Source organism: Vanellus vanellus (genome assembly GCF_965231255.1).
Source record: "Vanellus vanellus genome assembly, chromosome: 5".
NCBI lineage: Eukaryota > Metazoa > Chordata > Aves > Charadriiformes > Charadriidae > Vanellus > Vanellus vanellus.
In genome coordinates this window covers 72,917,271-72,938,313 of record NC_138910.1, presented here as the reverse complement: position 1 = coordinate 72,938,313, position 21,043 = coordinate 72,917,271, and the positions used below count along the sequence as shown (strand labels likewise).

At 45.9% G+C, this 21,043-nt stretch overlaps 1 protein-coding gene across 1 annotated transcript in view; it reads left to right on the top strand.

The window, feature by feature from the left end:
- Positions 1-12,975, top strand: part of TRABD2B (TraB domain containing 2B) — a gene marked incomplete at its 3' end in the record, with an annotated part of 127,406 nt that extends 114,431 nt beyond the window's left edge. Inside the window, exon 3 of the mRNA XM_082484066.1 lies at positions 12,784-12,975. Within this exon, the coding sequence (XP_082340192.1) occupies positions 12,784-12,975 (192 nt within the window). The remainder of the gene's footprint in view (positions 1-12,783) is intronic.
- Between the last annotated feature and the right edge of the window lie 8,068 nt (positions 12,976-21,043).

Genomic DNA, 21,043 nt, shown 5'->3' with positions numbered 1-21,043 from the left:
AAGAGGTTAGTTAGAAGCAGGTGCTTGCTTGGCTGATGCCGGTCTTTTGCCCCGTGCCTCCTTCCTTGCGCAGGAGGATGATGAGGGGTCAAGTGGAAAAGGGGAGAGGCAGGCGGGGAATAGGGAACACCTGGCCTAAGAAACACCACCTTCATAAATCTGTGACATTAAATCCTTTCATCTGTGTCTTTCATATCACTGCAGGATCACTTCCACCACGGGCCCAAGGTCAGCTTGAGAATTTACTTTTTTTTTTTTTCCCCTCTCTTTTCTTTCTTTATTTGATAAGCTTCCATACATACAGTTAAGCTGGGGAGAAAAAAAAAAAAGGAATCTGAAGAGCACCATTTGTTTTTCTGTACAACTGTATATCAAGAGTGTATCCTGCCAGTACTGCAATCTAACCTGCTCGCAGGGAGAAGTTAAGAAAACGGCCGTTTAACACATCAGGTGATGCAGGTCTTGCCCAAACTAAGAAGCATCACAGAAAACAAAATAACCAGGTGGCAGACAAGAACATGTAAATATTGCTTCCTGTCACGTTCCCTGCTTTTAATTTCCCAAGTTTCCTTTTGGAAGAGGGTAGACCTTTATCCAGGTTATGGCTGTTAGGTTGCTTATTGAACTAGGGAGAAACTACGTGGTGATAGGAACTGTGTTTTGGGCATGGATGTGGTCACGTGGTGATGGTGATCTGGTCTGGAAGCCACTGGAGCTTTGGTTCTGCCCGAGCGGGTGTGAAGCCCCTTACAGACCCTGTGCAACCAGTGAGTAAAAGCAAAACTGCCTTAGAGAAAACACAGATTCTTAAGTTATCTCCTCTGCTGTGTTTAGGAACTGATGTGGACAGCACGGCTGTGTGAACCAGGCATTCTTCCTAATCGATACATCTGCCAGATTGCTAATGACGTCCTTTTCCTAGAAATGCATTACTTGTAATCCAGAGAAGTTAGTATTGTGGGTTCACACCACGTGACTTTTGTCTCAGCTGGATAAATAGCATGAATCACTTTCCCCTTTCAAAGCCTCTCAGCTGCTCAGCTCCAAATGCCCATTTAATCTGACTTTATAAGTTAATAAATCACTCACAATAATTAAGCATTAGCTCCGTGTGCCAGCAGAGCATTGGGGAAGGAGAATGCGTTGGTGCAGTCCTGTGTCTCGTAAACTTTTTTTGCACCAGAACTGTCTTTCCTGGGACGCCTGGAGCCCGGTGCTGCCGCGTTTGCTGGGGTTAAGGTGCGATGGTTAAGCTGATGACTGGCTGCTAAGTGAGGGTGTATCCTCCGGGGGATTAGCAACAGCTGTGGCTGTTTGCAGGGTGAAGAGCAGGTCCCTGAGTGTGCCGAAGGGGGGACAGCCCAGGGTTCAGGGTTTGCTGGTCACAGAGGTGCCTGGAAGCCTTGCTGTAGCATAGGCTTAAAGGTGGGGAGAAAGGTTACAAGAGGTAACGGGCACAAACTTGAATATAGGAAGTTCCATCCTAACATGAGGAGGGACTTCTTTACTTTGAGGGTGGCAGAGCACTGGCACAGGCTGCCCAGAGAGGTGATGGAGTCTCCCACTCTGGAGACATTCCAAACCTGCCTGGACGCCGTCCTGTGCAACTGCTGTAGGTGACCCTGCTCTGGCGGGGGGTTGGACTAGATGATCTCCAGAGGTCCCTTCCGACCCTGACCATTCTGTGATTCTGTGAAAGGGGACCATATCTCACCTGACTTCAGCCATTTCGGAGCTGTTGAAATGGAGGCACGTATAGTCCACATATCCAAGACACGTTGAGGGTGCGTTTGCTTTTTGCTGAGTGGAGATGGGGTCTGGATAGCTAATCCCCTGTGCCCATGTTGTGTTCATGCAGAGCCAAGCTAGAGTCATCTACCCACGACTGAAACCCGCTCCCGCCTGGCAGCGTAGGTGGGTGCGCTCAGGAATTGTCTGTGTGGGTCTATGTATTTCGTAACTACCCCAGTCTGAAGTCAAGATGTGTTTGCAGAGCCACTCTGAAGCTCTGTAGTGCACAGCCAGGTTTTTTGGGGATATGACCTGCAGATCTGCCTTCTCTATTTTAGTGAAGATGGTGCGCGTATGTGTTTCCCGGGTGAGCCATGTGTACCCTGAGCTCTCCTTGTAGCAGCCAGCTCGGTGTCAAACGTGACATGAACATTGGTGGCTCTTTGCCTTCTCTTGTCCTGCAGTTACTGTGTCTTTGGCCACAGGTTTTTGAAAGGGAGCATAACCTGGCCTTGGGCTCTGCCTTCTCCGTTAATGTGCTGGTCTGTACTGGGCAATGGATGGTTTGTTGTTCGGAGATGTTGAGCAGCCTGCTTTGCCCTGACTCGCTGAAGACTCAGAGCTGAAACTGTGGTCACAACGGCTTGTACCTCTGGATTGGTGTCTGCCTCTCACCTCCAGCCCCGAAAGCTGTGGGTGTGAAGTTGTAGGTCGCTTTTCTGTCCCAAACCTTTTCCCTTGATATCGTAACCCCCTTGCTCCTACCCCACGCTTTTCGACTTTGCTGTGAGCAGGGATTTATACACAGGAAATGGAGAATATGACATTTTGTTTGTGCCTCTGTGTATGTGTAATATCTTTAATATGAAAGTAGTTGCCACTTAATTATACAGGCGAAAGACCTCCATTCAGTGTGTTGTATACAATTTATGAGTCTCGCGTCTGTAATGCAGACATGCATTACAGCCGTGTGGCAACACCCAGGTGACTAACATTCCTTTATAATTTAATTTCCTGACATAAATGGCTTCATTAAGGATCGGTTATTTGGGCAGAGAAAATACTATTTGAATAGGTCAGACTAAGCCATTGAATTTAGGACCCTGCTACTGTTACAGCTGAGAGCAGCACCAGACCTCAGCATCACCCTCCTGCTGGACGCTTTGCTTTCAGCTTTAGACTGGGAATCTCTCCGGTGAAGGTGATGGACGTACCTCAGAGTTAATTCAATGTGCAAAGCAGGATTGGAACTTTTATGGGAGCGATACTAAGGAGGATGTTTTCAATCTCGTGGTTGAGATCGACCCTTGTGCTGGGATTTCCAGTTTGCTCATTTTTATCTCTGTGATGAAAGGCAGATTTCTTGCTTGCAAAGTGGGTTCAGCACCTAGAAAATTGATTCCCGTCGTTGATCATCTAGTTTCACGTCTGGAAACAAACGGAAATCAATGAGACATTGCTGAACTCCTCGGGAAGCTCCTGGCAGTCCCCCGTAGGCACTGCTGTGCCGCTCTCTGTAAGCGTGGGCTGTGGGTGCCTTAGGGCTCCCGGGACTCGGGTCCCAGGCTTCGGGCAGCGAAGGGGAGGGAGCAGCACTGGAAACGGGCTGAACAGGGAGGGATCTTTTCATTCCGTGCACCCAGGTTTGCAACGCTTACACTGCATAGCTGCTGCCAAAATATCCGCTCAATCTGCAAAGGCAGATTAGACCAAAATTCCTAACTGATCATGGAAAAATTATCTTCAGGCTCTCATATTAGGGAGTTTTTCCTTGATGCTACATTAATTTATGCCTCTCGTGTGAGCAGGAATACAATTCATGTATCATATTAACATAAAGAACACTTTCTGAGGTAGCCAAGACTTTTTTCTCCCCAGAAACCCCACCGCATTGCCAGCCTCCAGGCTTCCCGCTCCTGCCAAAATTGCAAAATGTTGCCAGAAAGGTGAATGTTGCTGAGGGCTTTGGCATTTCCAGGCTATGTCCACAAGATTGTAGTGTTAAAAATATATTCCGGGAACGTGGGAAAGTGTGAGGGAAGTCGGACATCCACGTAGCTCTGCTCACTTACATGACATTGTATGTGGTGCAAACGCTCTTTGTCCAGGATATAAGCCAAATCCTAACTGTCTACAGGTAGGACAGAGCACTCTCAGTAGACACACTTTTATATCATTATCTATTATGGAGAAGCATCTGATTTTTATTACTCTCCAAGATAGGATATCAGGCTCTCAGGACTATCGCTCTGAATGTGTGTGCAAGGCACAGGGATGGCTGTTTCTTAAATCGCTGGCCGAGTGTAAATCTTGCAAAACCTTTTCGAGATGGGTGGTCGTGCTTGTTGGACACAGGCTTGCGCTTTTCAGCAGGGAAAGGGTTGAGTGATGATTATCTCTCACTTTTTCCCATTCCTTTTCTTTTTGTGATAAATAAAACGAGCCTTGCTTGAAGTGATTGCTTTTTAATGATGCATGTCAGACGTGAAAGCAGTATCGCTCCTGTTTGAAAAGGCCATGTAATGTAACAGGCTGGCTGAGTTTCATTCCCAAATCACCACCGTTCCCTCTATCAGCATGGAAATAAATGAGTTCTCGTTGCCTGCGGAGGCTGAGGGGGCCTTACCTTGCCTGGCTATTACCTCCTTGTTCTCCGTGGGGGAAAAGGGATGTAAAATAGCAGACCCCCCAACTTTTTTTTTCCTGATTGCCAGACGACCTCCAAGTAGAAAATATGTGTGATCCCTGAATACCTGTCCAAGGAATTACACTTCTGCGAGGCTCATAACACCATTAATAACTGCGCTGGCTCCCCGTGGGGTCCCAGCTCTCGTTTGGGTATTGCAAGGAGGTTGAGCAGTTCGGAGAGAAAAATCTTAGGGGCAGCTGAGCCTGTGCAGAAGCCTTGAGTAGCTCTTTTGTGTTGTCTCAAGGTTGTTCGCATGGACACCAGTGACCGAGAGCTCGTTACTGGTCATTGGTATTGCCAGTCCGTGGCCAGCGCATGCTCTAGGGGGTTAGTTTGTATTGCTCTGGAGGACTGTGAAATGCTGCAGCGAAGGGGAGGAGGGGAAGGCTACCCGGGGAGGTTAATACCGGGTACGGATAGCGAGCGTATTTGTTATTTTCCTCAGTAATTACTCTGTGTTGCAGGTGGAAGGTAAGCCCGGGCTTGATTTGAACCATCAGCTATTTTCAGCCTGGAGAAGAGAAGGCTCCAGGGAGACCTTATTGCAGCCTTTCAGTACTTAAAGGGGGCTTATAAGAAAGATGGGGACAGACTTTTTAGTAGGGCCTGTCGCAATAGGACAATGGTTTTAAACTAAAAGAGGGTAGATTTACACTACATAGAAGGAAGATGTTTTTTACAATGAGGGTGGTGAAACACTGGCACAGGTTGCCCAGAGACGTGGTAGGTGCCCCATCCCTGGAAACATTCATGGTCAGGTTGGATGGAACTCTGAGCAAACCGATCTAGTTGAAGATGTCCCTGCTCATCGCGGGGGAGGTTGGACTAGATCACCTTTAAAGGTTCCTTCCAACACAACCATGTGATTCTATGATTCTATTTGCAGAGCATGTGATGGAAGACACCCAGTCAAAGAGGCAGAAACGTACCGGCTCTGCCCCTTCATCCTTCACACTCAGTGCACAGTCTCCCAGAAACTAGGATGCTTTCCAATGCGTTATCCAGTCCAATTTGAAATGACCTGAGCGATGAACCAGCACTTCCCCTGGCAGCTTGTTAGGATGTTTTCCCCTCCTATCCAACTCATATTTCCCGTTTCTTTATTTCAGCTCATTACTTCCTTTTGCCTGGCTGAGGGCAAATGTGCTTCACCACTAAACAGCCCACAGCAATCAGGACTTCAGTCATGTACCATTAATCTCTGGAGCACAGCATTACTTGTTCGCCCTGCTGCATGCTCCAGGAGAGAGTGAATGATTGACGTTGGTCATAAATGCTTACAGTGTTAATTCTTTAATATCTTGCTAATTTTAATTTGCTCTGTTTAGGTTGGGAAGGGTGTGATAACAGATGCTGGACAAAACACTGCCCCTTGTCTGCTGCTTATCACTGCTGGAACCATGCCTCTCCTATCGCAGTTTGCACAGCCCCAAGGCATGGAACAAAAATGAAGGCTATTTTCGTATAAATAAACACCAAACTGCACAGAGTTCTGCATCTTTGGTGGCCAAGAAAAGGGATCTGTGTGCTGGAATCTGCTCCGTGAAGTAGGCATAACCTTTCTCATGCCCCTTATTATATGCGAGGGTTTTGCCTGGCTACTTAAACCCAACCTCATTTTTAGAAGGCCTTTATGCACTGAAACCCTTTCGCATTTCAGCCTCAGCCTTTGCCAAGCACTTAGGCAGGTGGAGCATGTTAAGGCCATGGGACGGTGCTTGTAGTCATTGTTGCCCTGCTGGAATGTGCTCTGAATTCCCCCAAAGAAGATGGCTACGTTGGATTCATCTGCTCCCTCAAAATAAATCAAACATTGATAGCACGAAAACACCTTTTTGTTCACGTATGATGTCCTGTACTGCTGAGAGAGAGTGGAGTGGGCTGCCTGGTTCAGGTGGGGATTGAGATACAGCCAATGAACCGGTGGAAGCTGGAGTGGTCCCATCCCAGCTTTCGGCTTGGATTCATGTCCCTCCAGGGCTGGCTGCGGTATTTGGTCACAGCATTTCTTAGCAGATGGCTCTGTGATGCTGAATGCTCATTTTCATGGTGGTCCATGTCATACTTTTTGGGCTGATCTTGGGCATTGCACTCGAGACCTTCAGCAGATTCCAAGCCCCGTCAAAACCACCAAACTTCTGATAGCATTTTGAATTAAACACTTAGAGTTGAGGATGTTTCCAGTGTGAGCAGTGATTACCAGAAACTGCAGTTCGTGGTGGTTTGAGCTGAAGTTGATTCATCTTGATGAGATGCACAAGAAGACGAGCACCCCTTACGGGGGTAGGGAGAGCCCTCCGACAGGTTCACAGAGATGAAAACACAAACGAGTTCATGTCGGGCAATTTGGATAAAGAAATAATTTTTCCCGTCTCTATTTTTGCTTCCAATTTATGAGTAATCATAGATTTCCTTTGTATTCTTTAAAATATCCTTTTTAGCCTAATTGCAGTCGATAAATCAAACCCTAAAGTAAGCGAGAACGTCTGACTGTCAGCTGTTGCAAGGGGGAGACGTGACGGCAAACTGGCCAGTCTATCCAAGCTTACGTTTTTTAAAAAATATGTGGCAAGTGGTGGGATGTGATGAGAGATGATTTCCATGGGTCACCTTGTACTTTTCTTTCCCTTTGAACAGCATCTTGCAAGCACCAGGGGTAAAGAAAACATTCTTTAAAAGCCAACCAGGGAAAGAAAGACCCACTGGGCGACACTGACTTGTAGGTAAGGGGGCTGCACAGTTTTGGGAGGTCGTTTCATCACCTGGTTGCTCCACCAAAATCTGAAGAAGGCTCTGATACTATCGGAGAGGATGGTGGAGCTGTTGGCATCGTAGTGCTCCTTACATTGCGGCTACTGATGTACGCAGCAGAATCCACTGGAAATCTTCTGTTCCTGCGCCCAGGTGGCAGTAAATTGTACTTAGTAAAGCATGCAAACCAGATACTTACAAACCCGAGGGGAAAACCATGAAATATTCATGAAGTCTTTCTTATGAAAGAGGCTTATTCATATATATATATATATATATAAAAATATATATAGGCACACTTTTGAAATCTATTCAAACCAAATAAGACTTTCTTAGTCACCTTGCGTAAAATAGGAAAGCAGATGACTTGGGTTCTACCTCTATTATACAGTCATCAGGAGACTGAAACAGCTCTGGAAAAGGAGCCCCTGGTACTCTGCCGCCTTCTGAAGATGTGTGCCTTTCTTCTGGCTCTGCCGGCGTTTCAGCGGAGCAGCTGCTCTGGGGGAAATCACTTGCTGCTACCTTGATGTAGTAAATCCATCAGCCTTTATAATTTATCACCCTCTTTGCAAAAATAATGCGCAACTGTTCAAATGTCTCAAGGGACGGAGCTTTTAAATATCCAGGGGATGGCAGTGTTTATGATAGGGTGGAGGCCAGGCTGCGGCTGTGCGCTCACTGCCGGCATCCCTGCCCTCTCCGTCTGTGCCGCAGCAGCATTGTTCCCGTCTCATCCCACTGTGCCTGCACTGAGGCTTCAGGTTGGTGACTCCAGAAACGCGGCTGTGCCAGCAGGGCTGGGAAACCCCAGTAGAAAATGCGTCTCTAGGTAGCATGCCCAAGCCACGCAGAAACCCAATTCCTTTGCCAAGCACTTAAATACAGAGACATCTTCTGGGCTTGTATTGCTTATACTTGATCTGGCAATAAATACTCTTAATTTTTCACCATCTTTAAAGTCCTTTTTGTAAATAAGGAAGAAAAAGAAGGGGGATAGAGGAGATTGTATATAATAACCAGAAGATTATTTTAGGAGTTTTCATTGATGCCTGAAAATAAGTGGTTCTAAATTAGACTCTCGCTTGCCTTTTAAAGCAAAGTCATCTGATTTAGAAAAGAGAGCCTTTTATACTTATCCTTATTAAAACGTAGGAGAATGTTCGTGGCTTTGGCCTTTTCTTTTCTGGGAATTTCGTAAGCAAAGTTTGCCAAATGCTTTCTGTATATTATGACAATGACAGAAATAGTAAGTTAGGAAGTGAAATCGCTGGTGGTGTTACTTTAATACGCAAGAAACAGCTGATTTTGTTTCTGTTTGATTCCAGTGAGGAATGCTCTCCTGCTCCCTTTCTTAGCTCCCAAAATGTCAGCTACCAGAATAACCAAAGGATTGCAAGATGGAAGGGATTTTAACCACGCGTGTCAACGTTTTCCTTCTCGATCACAAGCTGTCGGGTCTCTTCTCCCTATTTGGCATTATTTTAGGCTGGAACCGGTTGGCACAGTTTGCCCTTTGCACCTTTGTGAGTGGTGGGAAACCCTGCCCCGGGGGGAGAAGAGAGGAGGAGCTTCTGCTCAGCGCGGCTGGGCTTGGTAGGGCAAATTGCCACAGCCCCACTTAGCTGAATTTTTTTTTTTTTTTGTAATCTTTTCGCTTTCTTTCTGGTGCCCGTCTTCCTAGACCTCAGCTGGTAAATACTTGTGGAGTTGTTTTAACGTGTGCTAGCCAGAGATATGTCAACTTGCTGCCTAATTAATATATAGTAAGTTCTGTGGGAAGAGAGTTTCTCACTGCGTTTGAGGAAAGTTAGCACGGTATTTCCAGTTCCCACGGGAGTTGCCCCACTCGCTCCAGTTAGATGTCTGGTCTAAGCCGGTCATTTGGTTTCCCTCTGTAATCCGTGGGCAGAGAGAGGCACCTGGAGCAGAAAGGTCACTCCTGCAGTGCGCGGATGGGCAGAGATGCCGGCTGGGGTCTCTCCCGGCTCAGGTTAGCTGTGTCCAATCCTGTGGCTGATTTCAGATCGCGCTGTTGCAGGTAGTGGGTTTTACGCTTTTGTAGATCTCGTCTTCAGGAGAACGTTCTCTGAGTGGTGATGTCGGGTCGGGCTTGGTGGGGTGGTGAAGGTCTGGCGGATGGAGGGCGTCCCGGTGATGAGTGCTTTCCCGGGTCAGGGAACCCGCACACAAATCCGCGGTGTGGCCTTATACCGGTCCTGGCTGCGGTTCTGTGTCTGTGCCGAGAGCCGCCCTGCTCTGGCTGGCCTTGGTGGCTGCTTGTGCACGTGGTGGCCCATGCTGCAGTTGTGACCCAGCGTTTGAAAGCTCAGCCCTTCGCGCTTGTGGCTGTAGCAAGTGTAAAAAGGTGCAGCAAGTAGGATGGGTGCTCCTGCCCCAAAGTGGAAAGTGTTTTCGTCTCAGCAGAATTACTTAGTTTCAAGAAATCCAAATTTCCAGTTTCTCAAAAACACCCCGCCCCCTCCAAAGCAAAACCAAAAGCCTACCAAAACTCCATCAGATGGAGACGGTTTCCACGTGGTTTCCATTTCAGTGGGAGGCAATCTGTTCCTTTTTACTTTCTGTTGTCGCTGGAGAAAAAGGCTTTTGCATGAAGAACATGAAGCTCCTGTGATGTAGGTGTGTGCAGCCCCACTTGGAGGCAGTTCTGTGTCCACACAGAATTGCAGAAGAGCAAGATCGGGGAAAAGCATAGCAAACGGAATTCCAGAAGTAAATTCCGCGCCCCACCAGATGGGATCAGGGCATTAAGGATCATGCCTGATGTGGCTTCAGAAGTGAGTTTTCTTGCACGCCTCCTCATTAGCTGCCCGCAGGTACTTAGGCAGGGCTCTCGATGGCCACGGGGATTTCCTTTCCCTCCCCAGGTATTCTTCCACTCACGTTCCAGTCCACAGGGTTAATACCTTCATCGTGTTTTATCTATGGCCAAGTTTGGCAGCCAAACCTTCGCTCTCACCTGTTTCTTCATTTGTTTCACGTGCGCTCCTTTTACAGAGAAAATATCACTGGCGAAACCAAAGTCTGACATCACCGTGCCTGGGGTCTGTGTGTTTATCCTTTCATCACCTAGTAAGTATCTAGGACAAACAATATTGAACTGGAAGACGCTTATGTGCCTTTCATAACCTCTTCATTTTGTTTAAATGCCCCGGCCTTGGGCTGTATTTAACATGGAGCTTCGGGAATGGCATTCATAAACCAGATACTCAGCTGTTGTAAGTTACTGTAGCTCCGTTACAGTCAGCGATACTCCGCTGATTTATAGTAGCTGACCTGTGCAGGAGCCAAGGAGAACACATATAAATGGCAGACATTCCAATAACTAAACTAAGCATGGGAAAATGCAGGCTGGCTCCTTGGAAAATACTCCTAACCAGGTCTGTGAGTGCCTGGAACAGGTACCCGAGCGAAGTGTTGGAAAGTTCGCCTTTTGTGTGTTGTGCAATGTGGCAGGGCTGGAGCGCTTGGAGAGCGAGGAACGACCCAGCAATATATTAACCAGATGCTGCACGTGCCTGGGTAGAGAGCATAGTAATAAAATGACTTCACTCCTGAGAAAAGCGCTCAGATTGAAACCCGGCCAGTTAGTGGGTATGTCTGTACCGAGTCACAGCGTTTGCTGTACGCACCTCCTGACGCTGCCCGACAGAGGAGATGACAACGGAAACATGAGATAAAAAATTATCAAACCCGGTCTGGGCAAGCATCCGGCTAGTTCAGCTTCCAGTGGCCAGAGGCACATTTATAGACAGATACGCAGACATCGTCCCTGTCCCCACCTACCTTCTGACAGTGTCCAACTCACCCCAGCTGGAGGCCACGTTTGCATTAAATATTGCTTGACGGCTCTTTCCCCTGAGGTCTAAGAGTTAAAACATCTTATTTGCTCGGCCTCCCAGCCCGCCCTGGCACTGTGCTCCACCTCTGCATTGTGGCATTGTGTTCAGCTCTCCGCCCGTTTCATGTCCACACCTGGTGGCAGCTCTCTGAGACATGGCACAGCTCAGCTTTCGTTCCTTGGTCTGAGGTAAGGGTAAACGAGGATTTTGTCCTTCGGCAGTCCCCTCAGGCTGGTGCCATTCCTCCTGCTGTTTGAAATTCATACAAATTCAGAATTCACCTGTGCTGAATTTTGTACCTTCTATTCCAACATCACTCAAGTGGATGTTGGAACTGAATCCAGAAAAAGGCACGAGGGTGCCTGAAGGTAATTCATTTGAGAAGGGAGGGAGAAAGCTATCCCTGTCCTGAGGCTGGGCCTGGCCCCCACGCGCTGTAAGATCCATGCTGGTCTTTCTCCCAGGGGTGATTTTCAGCTGGGCTGCATGGTCCTGGAGAATACTCTGCAGCGTTGGCTTGGCTCCAGGTGGTTCTTGCCCGGGTTCTGCCTCATGCAGCTATTGCTTCCATCAAGATCTTTGCCGTAGTCGCTGCCTCCCTGCATGTTTAAACTATTCAGTGTGGGATCTCTTCTTAGGCATCATCATCCATCTACTTGCAACAAATTGAGCCTCAGGCAGCTTCTCCACATTACATATAGTGGCTGATGTGTCCTTGTGAAGCTCAGATGAGGGCAATGTCTTCCTAACAACGCTTGGCACACAGCAGTGTGCTCTGCATTAGGTCTTCACTCCTCTCCCCACTTTACCATGCGCTCTGGGTGGAAAGTCCATTGGCTAGAAACCTGACTGTGCTCCGGTGGAGGGGGACTTTTCTCATACCAGTCACTTCGCGTGCCTGATGTGTGTCCCAGGAGCGCTGCCAGCATCTCCTGCTGCCTCTTCACAACCTCCCAAGGTTTCCTGAAAGAGCATAAGTTCTTTGGTTTCAGCATTAAACACAACTGGGCTCTTATGAGGAGGACGCAGGGCTTGTTGGGCTTTTTTCACTGAAGCATCTGCCGATGCTTAGAGATCATGTAGAGCTTCTTCAAAGGTCTGAGCCCTTAATGGTGCCCATCGTGTCCTCTGTTTTACAAGTCGCCAGAAACCAGTCTGAAGAGTAGCATGTACATAACTGGACCCCTCAGGCTGCTGTGTAATTAGTAAAGAAGGCAAACCATTAGCACCGCGCAGAGGTGTTTCATCTGGCCTTGCTCTCCACCGGTGTGGGTTGTTCCAAGGGGCACAGCATTTTTCATTCTTGCTCTCCACCGGGCAGCGTGCACTCGAGTTCTGTAATAGCAAACAGTGAAAAAGGACTGGGCTTTGTGAGCTTTAGGAAGTAAGGCAGAGAATAAAACATGGTCCATTAACCTGCCAGAAAAGATACATGGAAGACATAGGAACCACTCCTAAACCACCCTGCTAGAACGTGAGAATTTTTTTTTTTTTTCCTAAACTGATTTCCTTATGAATTATTTTTTTACTGCATAATAACTACCAAGAAAAGTATGTTTTAGTTATTCACACTGACCTTTTAAACTTCCAAGAGAACTGCATATTTTCTGAGGCCCCATGTAGGGCCTATTAATAATTATGCACTCCCACTGAGCTCCATTGATTAGTTTGGGTCCTATTTCACACTGTAAAATGAAAAAAAAAAAAAAGTCCCTAGTGTTTGTGTATGTTTTTTCTTTTTATGTTCAGTTCGCCTCGGCTATAGATCAAGTTTTGCTGTTAGCGCAGGTCTCGGCCCGTATGGATGCGTTGCTGTGCAATGGGCTCCAAAAACCAGGGAAAAGGCAAGACTGGATGGCAGGAAAAGGGGGAAAACGTGCGACCTGTGATCCAGCAGTAACAACGGAGTTAAGCGGGTGCGATAAGGGGCAATGTGAGTGACAAGACTGTGCATTAGTATGCTACAGCCCCGCTCATGCCTACGCTTTCATTTCTGCTAGCAAACATTTCTTTGTGAATAAATCTGCTTTCTTGGCAATGCTGTGTTAGTGCTTTAGTTTCATTAAAGAGCCTGGAAACACCCCAGTGGTTCAGGCTGAGATATATAATACTGCTAACACAGATTTGTTTCATAACCCACAAACTATTAAAAATATTAGTGTCCTCCCGGGAGTTGCCTTTAAAGATTCCCTTTCTCTTTCTCTCTCACTTTCGGAGCTGGGCTAAGACAGCCAGCAATAATGCAAAGCAAGCTCAATTTATTCAGCTAAAAAAAATAGATAACGCAGTATTTTACTACTTCTGAGCACTTTCTTCATCTGAATGTTGCTTTGTGTTCCACTTCTTATCCAATGTAAACACCCATAAAGGAGAGTTGCTGAGACAACATGTGGACATTTCAAGAGGTAGACTTTACCCGTCCAAAGGGAGATGACTTTTTGTTGGGAGTGAATTTAGTCTGGGACTTTGTAACGGGATATGTTGGTCCCTTCAAGACTGAGCAGGGAGCTCCCAAGTCCCTTCAGGACTGATCAGGTCTACATGTGTGTTGGGGGTCTTTATTCCAACCATCTGACAAAGAAAATAATAACTGAAAGAAAAATTAACGGTCCCTGGAGGGAACTTGGGCAGTGAGTAGGTCCAGTGTCCAAGGTGAGGGCTTTGGGGCATAGGGGGAGCAGACGTCTCCTGGGAGCCACAGCTGACAGGGCTGTTGGGACCTGCAGGTCTGGGAGCAAGGACGGGAGGCTGGCTCCAAAACCTCCTATCTTTCAGCCAAAGTTGCTCAGGGATACGGAGGCACCAGCAGTTTCTTCTCGGTGGGGAGATGTCTACCAGCTTATGTTTTACTTTTGGTGCCAGAACTGTGTGGGGGAAAGCTGGAAAGCTGACGGGGACATTAAGAGGAAGGGTGCTCCAGAAGGTGCTTCGGCATTTGGCTTTGAGTTTTGTTACTGCACCTTTTGGGGTGTTTGTTTGGACTTTGCCAGTAGGCATCAGGGAGGAGATGAGACAAGGAGAACAAGGAGCCCAAAGTCGCGGTGTGTGGAAGCAGCCTTGCTGTCCAGAGCAGCGGACAGCATCATGGATGGACGGGAGCATCATCTGTTAGAGATGGGCCAGAAACCCCCTATTTCAGGAACTAAAAGTCCATTTCAAACTTTAATTTGGACGTTCAGTTCGGCATAGTGAACGTTAGCTTTGCCCTTCACTTATCTCCTAGGAGAGTCAGAATTGTGTGGAAATTATTATGAGGAGCTCTTCTTATGCTGCTTCTGTTATTAATGTCCCTCACAATAGCACCATGAGATCCCAGCAGAGATCAGAGCTTCCAGCCCACCATCTCCCCGGGGTTTCTGCCGCTCGCTCGTGTGTCACAGGCTCCTCCTGTCTAGTTAAGAAAAAGAAAGGGTGCAGGAAAAGTGGGCTCTTTGTTTTACAAAAAAAAAGGGGGATGGAGGACAAAGAGACGCAGTAACTTGTGCAAAGTCACCCAGGGCGTCACAGACAGAGCTGGGAACTGTGTTGGAGCTCTCTTTCATCCCAGTCAGTATCCTACCCACAAACTAATCCGGTTTGGTTCTGCTGAAAAAGCAAAATATATAAATATTTGCTTAAATCCTAGCTACTTTGCATAGCAGCCTGATTCGTGTAAAAGTTTTTATATAAGATTGGCAATTGAAAGCCTGAGATTTTTTTTTCTGGGTTGTTTGAAGCAAGTGTGAAGAAACTTCTGAACTGCCGAATCCAAATCTGAACCAAATTTTCCCTGCTTTGAACTCTGCTTATTGCAGACTGTAATAACATTCATCCACATTTCATAGGGTATCCTTGTAGATGGAAGGAAATACAGTAGCGCTGTTTGACACAGAAGAAATTAGATTTACGTGAAATTCCCTTTCCCTGTGTCCCTCGCTTTATTTCCACCAGACCTACAGTTAACAATCAGCAGTGTTTCGCTTTCAGACGGTGTGGTTTTCATTACGGAGGCTAAGGGAGTTTAAAAAATTCTCAGAGCACACAGCATACATAACATCCTACCCCATTTCTTTTGATTTCCCTTTGCGGCAGTAGCGTTACAGATGCTGTACAGAACGTGTTAGAGGACACCGCTTTTATTCGCCATCATTACAAGGAGGAAATATATTTAGAGACATCTGTTCAGGCTCTTTGATTTCAGCTGAATGTAAGACATCTTTGATGAAGAGTTGGTTTTGGAGCAAGGTTCTGTCAAAGCCTGGCAGCCGTGCAAGCCGAGGGAATACGGCATCGCAACGTGCCTCCAGCCTAATCGTCAGGTGTGGACAGCGCGGCTTTACCAGGAGGGGCAATTTAAGCTCTCACCTTGTCAGGGTTACCTTTCCTTGGTGGGAAGTTCAGCTGTGTTTAGGTTTCACGTGGGGTCAGCTCCGCTCGGCGGGGAGGGAGAGGAACCTCAACGCGGGGAGTGGTCCCGTCTGCTGGAGGCTTTCCTCCCTGCACGGCAACTCCGCAGCGAGGGTGCAGTGCCTCCACCTCGCCCTAGGACGCGTAGGCATCCCTTTTTCATTGCCAGATTCGGAACCTGAAATAAAGTAGGCGGGGTGTTTTTGGAAAGTGAAGCATGCTTTTCCTAGGGGCTGAGGTGCTTTAGGAGGTGCTACTGAGACTGAGCTGCACAGAGTCGTGTGCCTGTTTCCAAAAAAATGGCGAAATTTCAAAGACAACACTGGGGATTTTGAGAGGCAGGGAGGGTTTTCAAGTATAATCCCTCTCTGTTGGCTTTCAGACCCATGCCTGGGTAAAATCTAGGAGCAGTTGTTTTCCTCACACGGGCTGAGATACGTTCACACATTGGATTATACCTTGCAAGAGCTTGTTTCCAGAATAGCTCCTTACATGATGCCAAAACTTGTAAGGATGAGTTATATGGGGTTTCTGGGACCATGAAGGGCTTGTTCTGGCTCTGCTTCTGCCCACCTGATCTTTAGGCTATATTACTGTCAACTACTCTCAGCCCTAATGGAAAAGGGCAAAAAGAAAGATCTTAGAGATCAAGTACTTTGTAAATACAGCTTGAAGTCTTTTACCTTCTGCCCAGTTTTAGAGTGTATCCCTGAAAAAAAAACGTTATGTCTTAAATAATTTGCTTTCTACATTTGGATTTCCATGAATGTGACAAGCAATATTCAGTTTATGTAAACTCTTTTTTTAGGTTGGCATACCACACACCACAGACATCATATGACATATACATCATTGTGGGACTTGATATAACCTTTACTTCCTGCTGTGTGAAAACTATATAGGAGCACAGATAGTATAGCTCACTTTTAGTGGTGTGAATCCACGGTAAGTGGCTAATGCTGCACTCATTTGTAGTCAATATAGGTAGAAAATCAGGCTTGGCAGTTAAAAAGTCATCAGAAACATGTTTAAATTTGTCAAAAGAAGACAATATGGGATAAGAATAAAATTATTTCTTTAAAGTTATGTGAATCTATGTTTGTATCTGTAATTACCAAGGGTAGGAAGTACTGGAAACTTCATAGTTAAGACTTTGAAGTGACTGAGGATGATCCAGCTCTGCATAAAGCTTACTTTTATTCTCTAAAGTGCTAATCTCATATATAGTTACTTATAAAAGCAGGGAAATCCTCAATGAAAAATTATAACCACGTTAAACAGTTTCTGGGACACTTCTTTATAAAAAATAAAGAAAATCAAACACTTCACTATATATAAACATATATCTACGTGCGCACACACACATATATATAAATCAGCAATGTTAGAGCAAAGCAGTGTAGATTACAGCTTTCCCTGGAAAATCCTCATCAGCAGAATGCCAGGCTGAATTATAGATCAGAGAAGATCCCTGGTGTTCTCGGTGCTAAATGCTTTATGGTGGAGTGAGTTCATTGACTCTAATGTCAATACCGGTGACATATTCGATACAGCTCATTTAAAAAATGCTATCAAAACTTTTATGGTGGACAGCTGAGTTCTTGGCAATATAACTTCTTGGGGTTTTCTCTTTTTACCCGAATGTGACTGTTTTCTGTGAGAAGTTGGATCTGTATTGAAAGCCCATTGGCCAAACCTAATATTGTTCATTCCAAGAGACTTTGGTGGGTGGCCAAAGGATTAGGGATTTTTCAACAAAAGTGCAATATTTTCCATTAGAAAAATCCCCTACGATTTTCTGGGAAACTCTAGTACTTAGCTTCCCATGTAGCTTCTCTTTGTCATCATCGTCAGAAACTAACTGGCATTTCTCGCTGACATTTTTAGAAAAGAGTATTTATACTAGAAACAATGCAAATAAAAATATGCTGGCAGAAACGAGTGACATTTACAGTATGATATAGTCCTGACATTTTTATGCCACCAGTGGGAATTTTGCCTGTTTGATGACTGATTCTGTCATTCTTCCATCATCTGGGTAGACCCGTTCAACTCAATACTAACTACTTAGTTAACATCCCCAGTCTGCTCTCTAGTGAAACTCCTGGCTGGGAGAGGAGGTGAAACGAAGCCTAATGTTGTAGATAATGAGCAATGTTGTTGACCGACTGCGCTGTGATGAACCTCAGTCACCACCTTGGTTAGAATAGCAAGGTTTGGACCAGAAAGCTTATGTGCTACTTAATATATAACTAATTATGCCTTCCAGTTCAGAGGAATAATTAATTCATAATGTCTATGGAATGGGCACTGAGGGTCCTATAGGATATTATTACTGCAGGGTTGTCAAAGTCCTGCTCCAGAGACGAAACCGCCCTTTATGCCGAGGTCTAGCACAAGGCGTGTGCACTGGTGACTGGCCTTACTTGGAGATCTGAATTTCACTTGAAGGATTTTCGGACATCCCTCATCCCTGTTGAAAAAAGGAGGTTGAACATTTGAAGATGGCAAAAAGGAGCCACGCAAAAACAATAATCTGAAACTCGGGAAAATTTCTTACACTGTGAGTCATGAAGAGCTCCATCTGTTCAGTGTGCAGAGTTGGAGGTGAGGAGGTACCTTGATTCAATGACCAGGTACAAGTACTAGGTACCAAGTGACCCTTGTCTGTACCCAAGAACGACATAACTAGCACCAGCAGCAGGAAACAGATGCTGTTGAAACTCTTATTAAAAATAGGACACTGTTTCTGACAGCTGATGTGATTACCTGCTCTGAGACAGGTCACCAAAGGCATGGCTGGGTTCTCAATCTCCTGATGAGTTTTAGAGTGGGTGTGATTTTCATATTCAACCTAACACCTTCCTGGAAGGGGACCCCCCCTTCTGTGGAGGTTGGAGGTAGGAGGTTGGCCTCAAAACAAAACAATGCAATCAGGCTTAGAGCTTGTGATATTTTATATTTATGTTATTTCAGGTTAAGCATCTGAGGGGAGGTTGGACCAAATCATCTAATAATCACCTCTGACCTTAAATCTGGAAGTCTGAGAGGAAGGAGGAACGATCGCTGAGGGTGCCCAAATGCTTTGCTTATTTTTTCGAAGTACTGAAGCTGCTGTAGTGAATATTGCCTCTTCCAACAGGACTTGTCCTGCTTATAAACCCTCCATGTAGTTTTGCAGTCTTAAAGAAGATTAATGCTAACATTATTGCGTTAAGGCACAACTAGGTCAACACCAGTGGAATCTGAGAAGTTCTGAGAACTGATCAACTAAATTCTGACTGAACAATTTTTCTTAAAAATAAGGCAAATTCGTTGACATTGAGTATGATTCACTGGCCTGTGTTGATTTTGATGGCAAGTGAATGACTTTGTATTTCATTTCACTAATGCTTTGATATGGCTTAGCTTTATTGATTTGATTGATTTTTTCATTTTGGTATAAAATATCTTCATCTATTATATTCCAGAATTAGAAATAGAAATAGATGTTGTTAGTCTGTCAAAGGAAAAGGAAACAATTTTGCTGTTACTGAAATGAAATGCTTCAGCAGGTTCAAAATGCATTGTTCGTTGTTTTATTCCCCAAGTTTTGCTCCAGGAGAAGTTTTGAAAACTTGCCTTTTTTGTTCTCAATTTGGAATGAAGACAGGCTTCGTGCTTGGTCTCCAGCTGAGTAGAAATGCTGCTTCCTTGGACTGTGGAGGAATAACAAACAATAAAATGATGCTGACATCTCTGAAGAAAAAGCCCTCCAGGTGAACAGATTTTAAAAGCTGGAAAAAACAACATGCTTGGAGCAGGAATTATCATTCAAATCCATTTGGTCTATGTCTGGTTACAAAAGAAACCCAAATCCCATATGTTTTGAAACAATGGTCTGCCATTCCCCATCCCTTTTGCTCCACTCACTGCCACAACAGAGGTGAAGAGCGGAGCTGAGGAGGCAGACGGAGGTAGGTCTCGGTTCTGCAGTTTCAGTGACTGGGAGAGCAAACAGCACGGATTTTTTGGGATCGGTTCATAATCAAGACAGACTGGAAGTGTGAGTGGAAGGAAGGGCCAAAACCAGGTCGGCTGAAGGCAGGCTCCCACATCGTGTCGCTTATCCAGTTGCGAGAAATTTCTGATTTTTCCAGGGCGTGTGAATCTACCCGCTTCAGTGAGGCAAAACAGGACACTGCAGGTTTTTGGATGAGAAATTTCTTCTTCTTAGCCAATGAAAAGCTAGAAAGAAAAGAGGCCAGCTTCCAATTTCTGAAGCAACGAAGAAGTCAAAATCTGGAGGTGGGGGAGAGACAGAGAGTGTTGGTTCAAAATAATTCAGAAAAGGTCAAGAGTTGATGTTCCTTGGCAGGTGCCAAAGGTTGCAGAGCTTTATTTTCATATTTCTCTCAACAGAGAGAACTACGTGTTCAGGCACAAATTTGCAGAGGAATTAGGTTTGCTGCTTTTAACCTGCATGTGTTCTGGGAAGAGAGAGATTAATAAATTGCAGGAGTCAAACTAGTTAGGGTAGCCAGGTAGCCATCAGAATGAAGTACCCCTTTCAAGCCAAATTCTTCCAGCAAACCCAACCGTTTGCTCCATAAAGCAATCCACGATTCCTAGTATGCTAAATTTTATAGCCCTGAGGAAAAAGAGAAACACAAACACAGGAAGGGAAGAATGCCGCAGAAACTGTTTTGTTAGAGGGAGACTTGATTTCTCTTCCAACGCAGCGTTCTCGGTTTTGTTGTTTAGTTTTGATGTTTTTTTTTTCTCCTTGTGGTAATGGCACATGTAGCTGGTTTTGTTTTCTACATGCCAGGTAGTAATGAAAATTAGCAATTTGGTAATCAGCATCTTGGCCTTGGGCACTAGAAACAGATGTACTAAATAATGCCAAAAGTTGTTTCAAAACCAAAGGAGACTAATGGTGAGGACATGTACTGAGGCAACTCTGTTGAATTCAGTGCATCCAGTTGACTCATGTGGGAGAGGATGAAGCCCAACATTTCAGTCAAGTCTTGTCGTCTGCCGTCCCAGGCAGAAGGTAACAGGTTGTGTGAACTTCGCCATGACTTGGTCTGAAATCTTTGAGAGAGATCAAGATCATGTCCCTGAAATCTGTCCGCGGAGATGAACCAAGCCTTGCTACGCTGCCCAAGCCCTGGCACACACAGTGCAAGCCGCTTTCTGCTCTTAAAGTCATTCTTCCTTTAACTCTTCTGCAGTTCAGCAGTGGGTGAGGAAGCTCTGAGGAGGTTTTGTTTCCTCAGGAGAAAGCCAGAATGACATCAGCTTCACCCTCACCGAGGAGAGAGTGTGAAGGAAGGAGTACAACCCCCACCTTCCCATTCTGCTCGGTACCTTCTCCCTCCTTGATGGGAAGCCAGGGGCAGGGACGCATTCGGGAAGCCCCAAAACATCTTCAGCAACAGGAATTCACACCAGCCAGCCTCATACACATACCACCCCTGCAGGAAAGCCTACGAAGGGACCCAAATCTTGATGGTCTCCCATCACAACCCATCCCTGTGTTTCTCCTGCCACTGGGTCCATGCACAGGCTCGCCGCATGGGCTCAGTCTGCACAGGTAGTGATGGGCGTGGGGCAAAATGGGGCTGCCATCACCCGGGGA